This window comes from Ananas comosus, linkage group 16 (genome assembly GCF_001540865.1).
Source record: "Ananas comosus cultivar F153 linkage group 16, ASM154086v1, whole genome shotgun sequence".
Classification (NCBI taxonomy): domain Eukaryota; kingdom Viridiplantae; phylum Streptophyta; class Magnoliopsida; order Poales; family Bromeliaceae; genus Ananas; species Ananas comosus.
This window is the reverse complement of record NC_033636.1, coordinates 3,742,310-3,755,381: the sequence shown is the minus strand read 5'-3', so window position 1 is coordinate 3,755,381 and position 13,072 is coordinate 3,742,310. Positions and strand designations below refer to the sequence as shown.

Genomic DNA, 13,072 nt, shown 5'->3' with positions numbered 1-13,072 from the left:
AAGGCAACCATCAAGAACAAGTACCCAATCCCACTCATTGCGGACTTGTTTGATCAATTGGGGAAGGCGCGGTACTTCTCCAAACTGGACTTGCGATCAGGCTACTGGCAGGTCCGGATTGCGGAAGGTGACGAGGCGAAGACAACATGTGTCACAAGGTATGGGGCGTTCGAATTCTTGGTGATGCCGTTTGGGCTTACGAATGCCCCAGCTACGTTCTGTACCCTGATGAACAACCTGTTTCACGACCATCTAGACAAATTTGTGGTGATCTATCTGGATGACATTGTCGTGTACAGCAAGACCTTGGAGGAGCATGTTGAACACCTCCGCATCGTCTTCCAGACATTAAAGGAGCACTCCCTCTATGTGAAGAAGGAGAAATGTTACTTTGCTCAGAAGGAGATCATGTTCTTGGGCCATCGAGTGGGTGGTGGCCTAATTGGAATGGATGAGGAGAAAATTCGTGCCATAAAAGAGTGGAGAGCGCCGACAAGAGTAACGGAATTACGCTCGTTCCTTGGACTTGTGAACTACTATCGGCGCTTCATTAGCAGCTACTCGCGGAGGGCTGCACCATTGACGGACCTGCTACGAAAGGACCGGGCATGGAGGTGGTCCGACGAGTGTCAGAAAGCCTTTGATGACTTGAAGGCTGCGGTGATGGAGGAGCCAGTACTACGTCTACCTGATCACTCACTCCCGTTCGAAGTCCATACAAACGCCTCGGATTATGCTATTGGGGGGGTACTCGTACAAGATGGCCACCCTGTAGCCTTCGAGAGCCGAAAGCTGAATGACACCGAGCGGCGGTACGCGACCCATGAGAAGGAGATGACAGCAGTGGTGCATTGTCTCCGGGTGTGGAGGCACTATCTCCTTGGATCCCGATTCGTGGTCAAGACAGACAACGTCGCTCTGAGTTATTTTCAGACTCAGAAGATGCTCACTCCGAAACAGGCGAGATGGCAAGACTTCCTAGCAGAGTTCGACATGGTTTTGGAGTACAAGCCAGGACGATGTAACCAAGTTGCTGACGCTCTCAGCAGAAAGGCCAAACTTGCCGCTCTTAAAACTCTGTCAAATGAGAGGGCAAGTCAAGTACAAGCGACTTTGCAAGAGAGGATTCGTGAAGGGTTGAGGAAGGATCCCATGACAGTGACTCTCAAGCAACTGATTGACGAAGGCAAGGCGCGAAGATTCTGGATCCAGGACGGCCTCATCAAAACGAAGGGGGATCGAGTGTACGTGCCGCGAGCGGGGAACTTGAGGAGAGAGCTGCTCCAGGAGTGTCACGACACTCTGTGGGCAGGCCACCCGGGCGTGCATCGGACCCTGGCCCTTATGGAGAGGGCCTATTATTGGCCGAAAATGGGGGAGGACATCGAAGAATATGTACGCACATGTCTCACATGCCAGCAAGACAAGGTGGAGCGAGAGAAGCCGTGTGGGCTGCTGGAGCCCTTACCAGTGCCGGAGCGGCCATGGGAGAGCGTCTCCCTGGACTTCATCTCCAGTCTGCCAAAGGTGGGGGAGTTCGGTTCGATTCTCGTTATAGTGGACCGATTTTCGAAGTATGCCACTTTCATCCCCGCACCCATAAGTTGTACTGCTGAGGAGACGGCGCGGCTATTTCTGAAGCATGTGGTGAAGTATTGGGGAGTCCCTCAGAACATCATCAGTGATAGGGACTCCCGCTTCCTCGGGCGGCTATGGACGGAGCTCTTCAAGCTCTTGGGTTCCAAGCTATACTTCTCCACCAGCCTACACCCTCAGACGGACGGCCAAACTGAAAGAATAAATGCTCTACTCGAGCAATATCTGCGGCACTTCGTAAGTGCCAACCAACGAGACTGGGTGAAGCTACTTGATGTAGCCCAGTTCTCGTACAACCTGCAGCGGAGCTCTGCGACCAACAAAAGCCCCTTCGAGATCATCACCGGCCAGCAACCTTCTACACCACATACTTTGGCCATCGGGTATACCGGCAGCAGCCCCTCAGCTTACCACCTTGCCAAGGAGTGGCATCGTAATGCTGAGATCGCCCGAGCCTACTTGGAGAAGGCGGCTAGAACGATAAAGAAATAGGCCGATAAGGATAGGCGGCCTCGAGACTACAGCAAAGGCGACCTCGTGCTGGTCAAGCTCCAACCAGCATCCCTGAGTGTTCCGAAAGGTGCACAAGGGTTTGGTCCGGAAGTACGAAGGCCCCTTTCCTATCATGGGCAAGGTGGGAAAGGTCTCCTACCGCGTGCAGCTCCCGGCGTGGCTTAAAATCCACCCGGTATTCCACACGAGCTGCCTGAAACCCTACCATGCCGACCGCGAAGATCCCTCAAGGAACAGCTCGACTCGCCCCACCCCCACCATTTCCTCAGTCGAGAGGCGAGTTGACAACATTCTGGCGGACAGAGTGCGGAAGCTACCCAGTGGAGCAGTTGAAAGGGAGTTCCTCGTCCAGTGGAAGAACCTGCCGAAGGCTGAAGCTAGTTGGGAGCGTGAAGATGCACTTCGGCTTGAAGAAGACAGGATCAGAGAGTACCAGCAGAAAACCTCGACGGATACGTCGGGATGAACAAAGCACGCAAGGAGCTACAAGCTGAAGACCTCGACGAGGGCGTCGAGAAATCAAGTGGGGGAGTCTGTCAAGGCCCTTTTTAGTTGTCAACGGCCCTGACCTTGTCAATAACATTGAGTTTGTAAAGAGTCTGTAAATGTTGTGTCGGGCAAGACTTCGACATAGGATTTTCCTTATTTTGGATGGGCATTGCATGTAAATTGGCATCCGGTTGGCTACCCGCGGGTTCACTTGTGCTACACATCCAAGGGGACATAGGTTTCGCTAACGATGGCCGCTTATGCGACGGATTGAGCCGGACGCGTGTCGGACATAGGTCGGCGGCCTATTTTCCCATGGATGTGCGGAGTGGGAAAACGTACCCCTCGGTGAGCACCTTTGTACCCCCGGGGTGCCAAATGGGTGGATGCTAATATAGGGTAGTACGGGAAGGTTAGGTGAGACGTATTAAGTGAGCCCGCTTCGCTAAAAGCGTAGTGCCTTGGTGATCATTTTGCCCTCACCGGCCATGCCCGACCAAGTCGAGTCTTGTGCCTTTCGCTTGTAGTCCAACTTTTCGTTATCAATAAAATACTCGTTGTTTGTGCCAATTTGCAGGATCCCTTTACGTGCTTTCTCTCGATTCTCGGTCGTTGCCAATTTGCGAAGTTGCGCCTCGGGACGGTTTTGCTTGGCTGGCTCGTTTTGTGCAGGTGACAGACGAGCGCCGCGCGGGCTTTTCGACAAAAAGTCATTAGACCCGTGACACGTCGGCACGGGCCGTATCCACCATGCCGTACCATGCCAACAAGATATCGGCACGATACAGACCCCGTGCCGATGGCACAGCTCAAAATCCTCTATTCTTTAAATTAGTAAGTAATTTCCTCAATAAAGTTCAAAAGATGTGATAAAAAGGCATAATAAATAATTAGAATATTTTGTTGCTAAAGAAAATAAATATTTCATGCTATTATATGTCGGCACACAAGAATTTTTTTTACCGGCACGCATCAACACAGCTCCGCACGCACCGTGCCGTACCGTGCCGGCAAGTTTCCGGCACGACCCCGTACCGCGGCACTTAAATCCTTGCCTACTACTCTGGTAGGCCTGCGGCTTTGGATGAACCGTCGTTTCATCTTTATCCAATCTGAAATGATGCCTATGGCGGCTACGATAGACACCCCCCCCCCATGTAACATACCGAATCCCCGAGTTACGATGCTAACTTTGATCGAATTGATCAAAGTGAGGCAAGAGCATGATGTGCGACGTCCCCGAGTTACCTTGGAAGCGTGGGGATGGTTAATTGTGAGTTTCGAGGTTGTTTAAGTGTTTTCGGCGCAAACCGGGTGCGAAAATGGACCCCGGAGCACTGCTACTGTCAAAGTGCAGCAGAGACATTGAGTACCGGTACCAGAACAATGCAGTACCAGTACCCAATTAGTGTGTGTTAGTACAGTTCTCAGGATTCGGACTGTAAGAGACTGTGTACCGGTACTATGATCTAGTACCAGTACCAGGCTGGTCGGGTACTGGTACTTGAATCGTGTACCGGTACTCCAGGTTAGACCGCGTTGCGTAGCCCTCGGGTTTAGAGGCTGGTACCGATACTGGAGGCCGTGCACCGGTACCCAGACAGAAATGGACTAAATTGTAATAGTGTAGAGGGAACTTTGGTAAGGGGCTTAGTTGCAATTGTGTGGGTTTATATAAAACCCTAACCCTTACACCTGTACTTCCCATGCATGAGGGACTTTGTAATTTTCTCCTCATCTTCTCCTCCTTCTCTCTCTCTAGGCTTGCTCTCTCAAGGTGGGTTTGAAGGGGATTGAAGGTGAATTTTGATGGTTTTTGGTAGAGAAGAAGCTCAAGTGCAGGGAGGATTTCGTGGAGCAAGAATGTAATATACCGAAAATTCGAAAAATAAATAGCGAACTTTAGTCAAGTTGACCAAAGTGCGAGGATTGTACACTTCGGAAAGTCCGAAAATGTTAAAATGAGTAAAAGTGCATTGTGGAAGGTTTTCGAGAGCTAAAGAATCAAAAATCTACAAACTGTAGTTTTTGAGCTCTCGGGGACCGGTCCCTGGTGGGAGAGACCGGTCCCCGAACGGGTGAGAAATGAGAAAGGCTGAAAATCGGCTAAGTCCCAGAAAACCAGCTCTCGGGAGCCGGTCCCTGCGGGGAGAGACCGATCCCCGAGAGACCGGTCCCCGAGAGAGAGACCCGTTGCATCGGGCTGGAGCTCTGCCAGCTTCGGGGAGAGCTCTTTGGGACCGGTCCTAAGTCGGGGAGACCGGTGCCCGAGCACGAAAACTGCCCAGTTCAAGCAGTTTAATAAAATGAAAGCTGAGGGGTTTATTTGCAAAAATGCAATATATGGGTTATGTTGAGGGGGGTTATGAGGTGTTTTCTCTCATTCTCACCCTCTCACCTCTCTTTCTCTCTCTAGAAGACAAGAAGGAGAAAAGGAAAGAAAGGGAAAGAAAGGAAAAGAAGAAGAAGAAAAGAAGGGAGGTGAAGAAGAAGCTAAGAAGTAGAGCTACTTCCTCTTCTTCCTCTTTGAAGCAACATAGGAGCAAGCTTAGAGGTAAGCTTGAACCCTATTCATGGTAAAACCCTATAATGAAAACCAAGTGACCTAGAAATGGTTTTAATAGAACCTTTTGAGTATTTGAAGTTTTCTTTTGCTTCTTTAAGAGATCAAAACTACGGTTTGGGTATATGTGATGAAGCTTAGAGGTGAGCTTCAACCTCTCTCATGGTAGAACCCAAACTAGGGTTTTGATTGAGCCAAAAAGGGTTTTAATGGGATCTCTTGAGTAGATTAAGCTTTCTTTTGCTTATCTTTGAGATCAAAACCCTAGATTTTGAATATGTGAAGCTAAGGCACCCAAATTTAGAGCTTTTGCTTGTGAGGATTTCAAAGTGAAATTAACCCTCTAGAAACCTAATTGGGGGTATTTCCAACGCGTTGGTGCGCTCGATTTAACGTTACGAAAAGCCGATGTAAAGATATAAGCAAAATGGCCTAATAGGGCTTCGTTTTGCCGCAGGTGACAAACTAGGAATTTAAAAATCCCAAGAAAATCATTGTAGCATCCTAGTACGCCTACGAGGTGGGTGGTGCTCTCCAAACTTGTTGGAATTCCATTTATGTCTAATGTGTCACTTCTTGAGCATCCATGAGTATATTGTTGCATGCATAGTAGGGTAATGAGATTATAAATATGTGAATGCTTGCATTTTGTGAGTTCAAGTGCATCTTGATGGTTGAGAACCAATAAAGAATGTGATAACCCAATATGTGCATGTATGATGATAAAAGCTTGGTAAAGTTAAAGAACAAGTGACATATGACATGAGGATAATGAAATGCGAAAATGAAAGCTAGAGTTAGCATAAAGATTGACGTAAAGAACACTAGAGCTAGTGTGTGGCATTCAAGAGAACAAATGTGGTACAAAGAATGACAATTGCTAGAGTTAGCAACAAAATGTGGCATAAAGAACAATGGCTAGAGATAGCATTAAATGTGTGGCATAAAGAACACTAGAGTTAGTGTAAAGATACGATGAAAGTAAAGAATGTAAAGAACATGAGATTGACACAATGACATTCAACCTTATAGCTAAGGGTCATTTGTGCATAATTCCTTAGAGTTAAGGAACGGATTGAACTGAATATCCTTAGAGTTAAGGGTTGATCATACTCGCTATAAGTCCTTGCTCGAGGGTGGTCGCTCCCCCTCGGGTGATGCGCTCCGGAGTTTGTCATCACTGGGTTGAGTTACTCAGAGGACGGTCCTAGCGGGAGGAAGCTGAGGGCCCGCGATCATGGATTTTGAGTTGGTGAGTTAATGAAGCGATACCCCCAGGTTAGCCTTGAGATTGAACGAAAGAACAAAAAACAAAGAACAAAGAACATCGACCATGCATTCTTCATGAGTTTATATTGAGCATCTTTATTGATCGCATTGTTCAGGCATATTAGTTGCATTTGTATAGTTGGCTACTTACCTGCTTATTCTTTCTATTATGTCTGAGTTAGACCTAGTGGGAAAGTCGGTGAGATTGGGGCCGAACCCACTGGGAACTTCGTTGTAATTCTCACCCCACTATTTCCACAGAGCCGAAACCGAGCGAGCTGGCGAGCGACCGCGGTAAAGGTATCGCGCCATAGACAGTGACTACCGAGTCGGGTTTTGCATTTTGTTAGTAGACACCATATGTTTTCTTTTGTATTTGAAGATGTTTATGTATAAAACAAATGAGAAAAAGAATGTAATGTTTATTTTGAGCAAACGTGATGTAAAAGAAATGATGCAAGCACTGTAAAGAATCATGAATATGAAGGTTAAATGCAATGTATGTGATCAAAAGTCGAATCATAGTACTTGTGTAGATGTTTAGTTCCTTTCTTTCACTCATGGCTATTGCTTACCCTCGTGTAAGCCATGTTTATATGTTTCCACTAGTGCTTTTCTCTACTTGAAAATGTACAGGTGATGAGCCTTGGGCGGACAGGGAAAACTCTGTCCGTTCGACGTCTGTTTGATGTGCCCAGGCCGGCCCAAATTGATATCAGTCCCGGGGCATGACAAAGAACCTAAGGTAGGTTTCTTGTATCTCTTGGTTAGGGTTTGGTTTAAATTCCCTACTTTGTTGGTTTTTGAGGTCTCTTGGATTGCTAGAGCTTATGCTATGAAATTCCAAGAATAGTGTATAATGGTTATCATTTATGAACCCTAGTGATAGAAATGAGGTTTTGTAAAAAATGGAGATTTAACATAGGTTTGATCTCTTGTAGCCCTAATTGAAGTATAAATCAACGCGTTGGGAGACTCGAATCGAAGTTCCGACGAGTCTACGTCGAGTTATTGAGGAAAATCCTCTTTTCGGCTTCGTTTGTCGTGGGTTAAGAGGAGCGGACGTCTATAAATCGCGGGAATTGGTTTCTCGCTCTCCGGCATCACTACAAGGTGGGTGGTGCTATCCGAAATCTTCGAATGCTTCATTATGTCTATGTCCCTTGTTGAGCATATATGTATATGTATAGTTGGCATTCATTTATTATAGAGTCGATGTCATTGCGTAGCTAAGATGTGGATAAACTTATGTGCTTCCAAAGTAAAAAACATGTGAACCCCTAATGGACCATGACATAGAACCCTATGGATATGTAAACATATGTTGGATCATGACAATAGAAAATAAGGTGACATGATGACCAGTGGGAATGAATAGCACCAAAAGAATTGTGAATGCTAGACAAGGATAAACTATATTAACTTGAGGCAATTGTGGCATGGTATCCTCCAAGTAAGGATTGGATCGTACTCACAGATAGTCTGAATGCTTGAGGTCGGTCGCTCCACCTCGAGCGGTGAGCTCCAGAGTGTCATCAACGGGGTCGGTAGTGGAATTCTCCACAGCAGACAGTCCCGTCGGATTGTAGCAGTATTCTCCCCGACAAGAGGGATTTGGTTTGGTGAGTTGTGTTTAACCAAATGGTTAACCAAGCAGATTGGGTAAAGATAAAAGAGCATGCATGCATCATGAGTATATTATCTCTATTCGGTTTTGTACAAGCATTGTAGTAGTATTAGTCTGGTTTGTTATCTATTTCCTTTCCTACATATGCCTAAGTAGACCTAGTGGGTAAGTCGGCGAGGTCGGCGGCCGAACCAACTGGGAACTTTCATTAGTTCTCACACCACTAACCTTGCAAATCCTAGCACGAGCGAAGCGGTCGAGGATCGCAGCAAGGGCATCACACCCTAGGTAGAGGACTCCCCGAGTATAGCTATGTACCTTTTGGGTTTCATAACTTGTACATGATGAAAAAGTTATGTAAATGAATATGTAATAAATGTACTTGGATGGACATGACGTGTAATTTTGGGAAATGAATGTAATATATAAGCTTGTATTTGGTTAAATGTAATCAAGATACATGTGTGGATACAATAGTTACTTTCACTTGTGCTTGTGTTGCTTGCCCTCGTACAAACCATATATAATGAAATTAATCCTGGGCTTAATTCGTTATACATGATAGTCATTGTTGTTGAGCCTTAAGCGGACAGGGGAGATTCTGTCCGTTCAGCGTCTGTGGACATGCCCGACCCAACCAAATTGGCGGTCGCGGGGCGTGACACCCCAAACCCCGCCCCAAAAAAAAAACTCTTCGTTATCCTCTTCCTCTCTCCCTCCACGGTAAAGATTGTAGCCTTAATGCTCTTTGTCATGGTATGCTCTAGCCCTAGCCCTTCTCTGATTATAAATAGATCTGATATTCCACGATTGGCACCTACTGTTGCTAGCACTGATCTCAAATGGCTTGGAGTACAGATTGCTCTTATCTTTAATTTCTCCCTTTCTCCACAAAAAATATTTGAGAAGATTTGAAAATAGTATTAATTATTAGCTCCTCACTTTTACTTATTCCTTTACATACAGCATACTCTAGTGGGTTGGCCTGTGAGTGTCCATCAAGTGCCATTAATTCCCTTCTCCTATTGCCTATACTCTATATAAGATTGGACTGTGGTTGTTCATCAAGTGCCATTAATTCCCCTCTTCTACTACTACTGTTCTGCGGCTTGGTGAGAGTTTTTTCTGGTGCAACATATTGCATGTTCTTGAATAAGGATTTAAGTGTCGTGGCACAGGCTCGTGCCGGAAACTAGCCGGCACGGTACGGCACGGTGTGTGCCAAGCCGTGCCGATGCGTGCCGGTCAGAAAAATTCTTGTGTGCCGACACATAATAGTATAAAATATTTATTTTTTTTACAAACAAAATATTCTAACTATTTATTATATCTTTTTATCATATCTTTTGAACTTTATTGAGAAAATTATTTACCAATTTAAAGAATAGAGGGTTTTGAGCTGTGCCATCGGCACGAGTCTGTATCGTGCCGGCATCTTGTTGGCACGATACGGCACGGTGGAACGGCCCATGCCGACGGGCACTTAAAACCTTGGTCACCAACTCATGTGACGATCGAGAGTGTCTAATATGACCACTATGCCCAGTAACTATGGCCGCTCTGACTAATACGAGCCGCATTACGGCAAATAGTCCGTATATAGTCCTGAATTTTGCTTAAGTCCCACCAACGTGGTTTCTAAGTCAAGATACTGAAATGGCAACGACAATCATGCAATCACATGTAAACTACCATGCTGCCACTAATGCCTATCATGAGCATATAAGCAAACTTATTAGTGATAAACTTTTTAATATGTTAAGTACAACTATACCCCATAGAGAATAAAAATTAAAATACAATAATATAATTCACAGATGGCTACTTAGCTCTGCATAGATCATCACGGTGAATTATATAGCATATTATCATCTGCAGATACAAGATTTATTTGACAATTTTGGTATAGATATTGCTGATATTGTCAAATTAAATTGGCTATATAATCTACTATAATCAACTATATATTCTAATATATCTAATAATACTAGATCAAAATTATTTTATATTTATGCTAATTTGCAAATTCTAGATTGGATTAGAACAGCTCAAGTAATTCTAGATTACATTAGTTTGATCATAAGATTAGATTAGACTAAATCAGATTAGAAAACCTAAATATAAAATAGATTAGATTAGATTCGATCAAGGATTTAAGTGTCGTGGCATGGGATCGTACCAGAAACTTGCCGGCACGGTACGGCACGGTGCGTGCCAAGCCATGCGGATGCGTGTCGGTCACAAAAAATAAATGTGTGCCGACACGTAATGGCATGAAATATTTATTTTCTTTAGCAACAAAATATGCCAATTATTTATTATGTATTTTATCAAATCTTTTGAACTTTATTAAGAAAATTACTTACTAATTTCAAAAATAGAAGGTTTTAAGTTGTGCCATCGGCACAGGGGTTGTATCGTGCCAATATTTTACTGGCACGATACGGCATGGTGGATATGACCCATGCCGATGGGCACTTTAATCCTTGGATTCGATATTAGGTTAAATAAAGTAATTTTATATTAGAATTTTGAAACTAGATTGGATTAATTTATGTAATTTGGAATTATGTAAATCAAATTTAATTAGTTATATTCTATTATATTTAATACTCTAATAGATAATTCTAGATTAGATGATTAGGTTTCGCAATTATAAATTAGAATTAGATAAATTTAAATATGTGTTATATTAGATTCTAGATTAGATTAGATTTGACTAGATTTTATAGATTAGATTAGGCAATTCTAGATTGGATTAGATTAGATTAGATTCTAAAATAGAGAAAATTAGAATCATTAGATAACTATATTAAAGAAAAGGGAGAGAAGGGAACAAAAGAATAAAAAAGAAACAAATTAGCTATAAGATAGTGTGATTTAGTTATCATCAACTCTAAAGCCCTAAATAATAAATCACAACAAAAAAAAAAACCAAAAAAATCCTAACTAACAAATGAAAACAAAAAAAATCCAAAAAAAAAAATGCGGCACGGTACTGTGCCGCAATACCCCAGCAAGTACCCGCGTTGTCTCGCGCGATACCCGCTGGGTATCGCAGCACGGGGTGGTCCCGCAAGACACCCCCTCCCCCTATACTGTGCCCCCAAGATACATGCCACCCTACGCCATACGACATGGGGCGACACTTGAAACCCTGTTTGAAACCCTTTTCACACATTCATTTAGGACTTTTTTAGTCAATTTCTTCCACAACAATAATGGGCCCATGAATTGAGGAAACAAGTTGGATCAAGCAAGCACCAAATGAATGGCCAATAAAGCAATACTAATCGGCTTAAAGGCTCAGTGGATATGAGTTCTCTACCGAACGAATTTCTGACCAGCAGCCCACAGCACAACACACACAAATCAGCGCAACTGAGACTATAAGTCCTTGCTTATACAAGCAAACTACGGCACCCCCATAGTCCCACAATGGATGGGAAAGGGAAATAAGGTACAAATAGAAATAGAACTCAATCCAGCTATGAAAGAGTATCTAATACAATTCAGTTATTTAGAAATAGAAAAAGTCATGAGAAAAAGTGCAGAATTCTAGCATAAACTCATGTATAAATGCACCAAGTTTTTAACAGACTTAGCAAATTGATAATTAAATTGTAGGAGCAAGTTCCGGAGACGAAACTGACCATTGTCATGCTGATTAAGCTTTCCCCTTTTGCTAGCCATCTCCGCACGATGACTGGTCGTTATCTTTAGTAGATGCTCCTAAAAAAAAAAAATGCAAGCTAAGGTAATTAAACCAACATAAGCAAAACTCTGGAGTTTAAACAAAAGTACATGTAAAATCAAAACACAACACCTTTAGTGCATGGGGATCATGACGCCCAGAAAGTATGTCGGTGCTATCTTCTTGAGCTCCTGCTAGACCTTTTGCTTGTCTAAGGACAAAATTCTACAGAATTAATAACTGCTTCGAGGATAGTTAAAGCATTCCTTTCTACATATATATGAAAAAGTCTAACCTTTGATTATGTATAATTTGCTGAGTGCTGATTTCCTGGTTGCCAAAAGCTAAAACTAATCAGTGAACAGCAGGAGCAAGAATAAGAGATTACGTAATGCAAATACCATACTTGCTCCTGGAGCACAGCATGTTGGATGGCAGAGTCAATATTTTTAGCATCCCCAATGCTCAATCCTGCAAAAGTAGTATCAAAAACATGAAAAAATAATAATAATAATAATAATAATAATAATAAAAGAATAAAGACATCAATAGATGATTATGATTTGCACAGCTATGTCTACTGAACTTGAACTGATTGATAGGTTTAGCTTACCACTGACACTCTGGTTTTCCTTTGCCAACCCTTCATCAGTGGCAACCTCAGCAGACTGAGAGGAACTTAGTAAAACATCTTGAGATGCACATGACGAATCAGATTGATTAGTAGCAACTGTCTGAGGTTCAGAATGAGGAAAGGATGTACTTGATCGGGCGACAGGGAAAAGGGTTTCAGAATTGCTAGGATGCTCATCATTTTGCATGTTTACCGGTGGAGGGTGAAGGCACGATAAGTAGAATTAAAAGAAACAGAAGTTAAGATGAATATTGCAAAATCTTGACACCAAGAAGTAAATTTTTTATCAAAGCTGTCTATATATTGCTCTGTAGTAAATCATATCCATATATCAGCTTAATAATTATAGAACTCAAAAGAAGTTTGAGTAACAGGTAAATCTGAATCTTCAGTCCTGCAATACACAACAATCAGAATACCAGTGTCACAAGAATAATCAAGTTAAGGGTTCTAACTTCTATGTGACCGCTGAAGAAGAAAAATGAATAACAGCCAACAATCACTTAGAACATTCTATCGTCAAAAAGCTATTACAGCATTCAAGATGATTAAATTGAGTAAACTCCAAGATGACTGAAGTTAGCGCCAAAAAACATTGAGCTACCTAGATATGTACATCTGCTACATTATGAATTTCATCAACTATGATAAATAATAGTTCACAACTATAGTCTATAGAGTAGCAGA

General features: G+C 43.2%; 1 protein-coding gene across 5 annotated transcripts in view; it reads right to left on the bottom strand.

The window, feature by feature from the left end:
• LOC109722222 overlaps positions 1–13,072 on the bottom strand; it is a 48,263-nt gene that overhangs the window by 29,484 nt on the left and 5,707 nt on the right. For all 5 annotated transcript variants that reach the window (XM_020250168.1, XM_020250166.1, XM_020250170.1 and 2 more), the window contains exons 2-6: positions 12,365–12,779; positions 12,158–12,222; positions 12,047–12,081; positions 11,884–11,962; positions 11,711–11,789 (exon numbers count right to left, since the gene is read on the bottom strand). In XM_020250168.1, coding sequence (XP_020105757.1) covers positions 11,711–11,789; positions 11,884–11,962; positions 12,047–12,081; positions 12,158–12,222; positions 12,365–12,572 — 466 coding nt within the window. In that variant the 5' untranslated portion in view covers positions 12,573–12,779. The remainder of the gene's footprint in view (positions 1–11,710; positions 11,790–11,883; positions 11,963–12,046; positions 12,082–12,157; positions 12,223–12,364; positions 12,780–13,072) is intronic.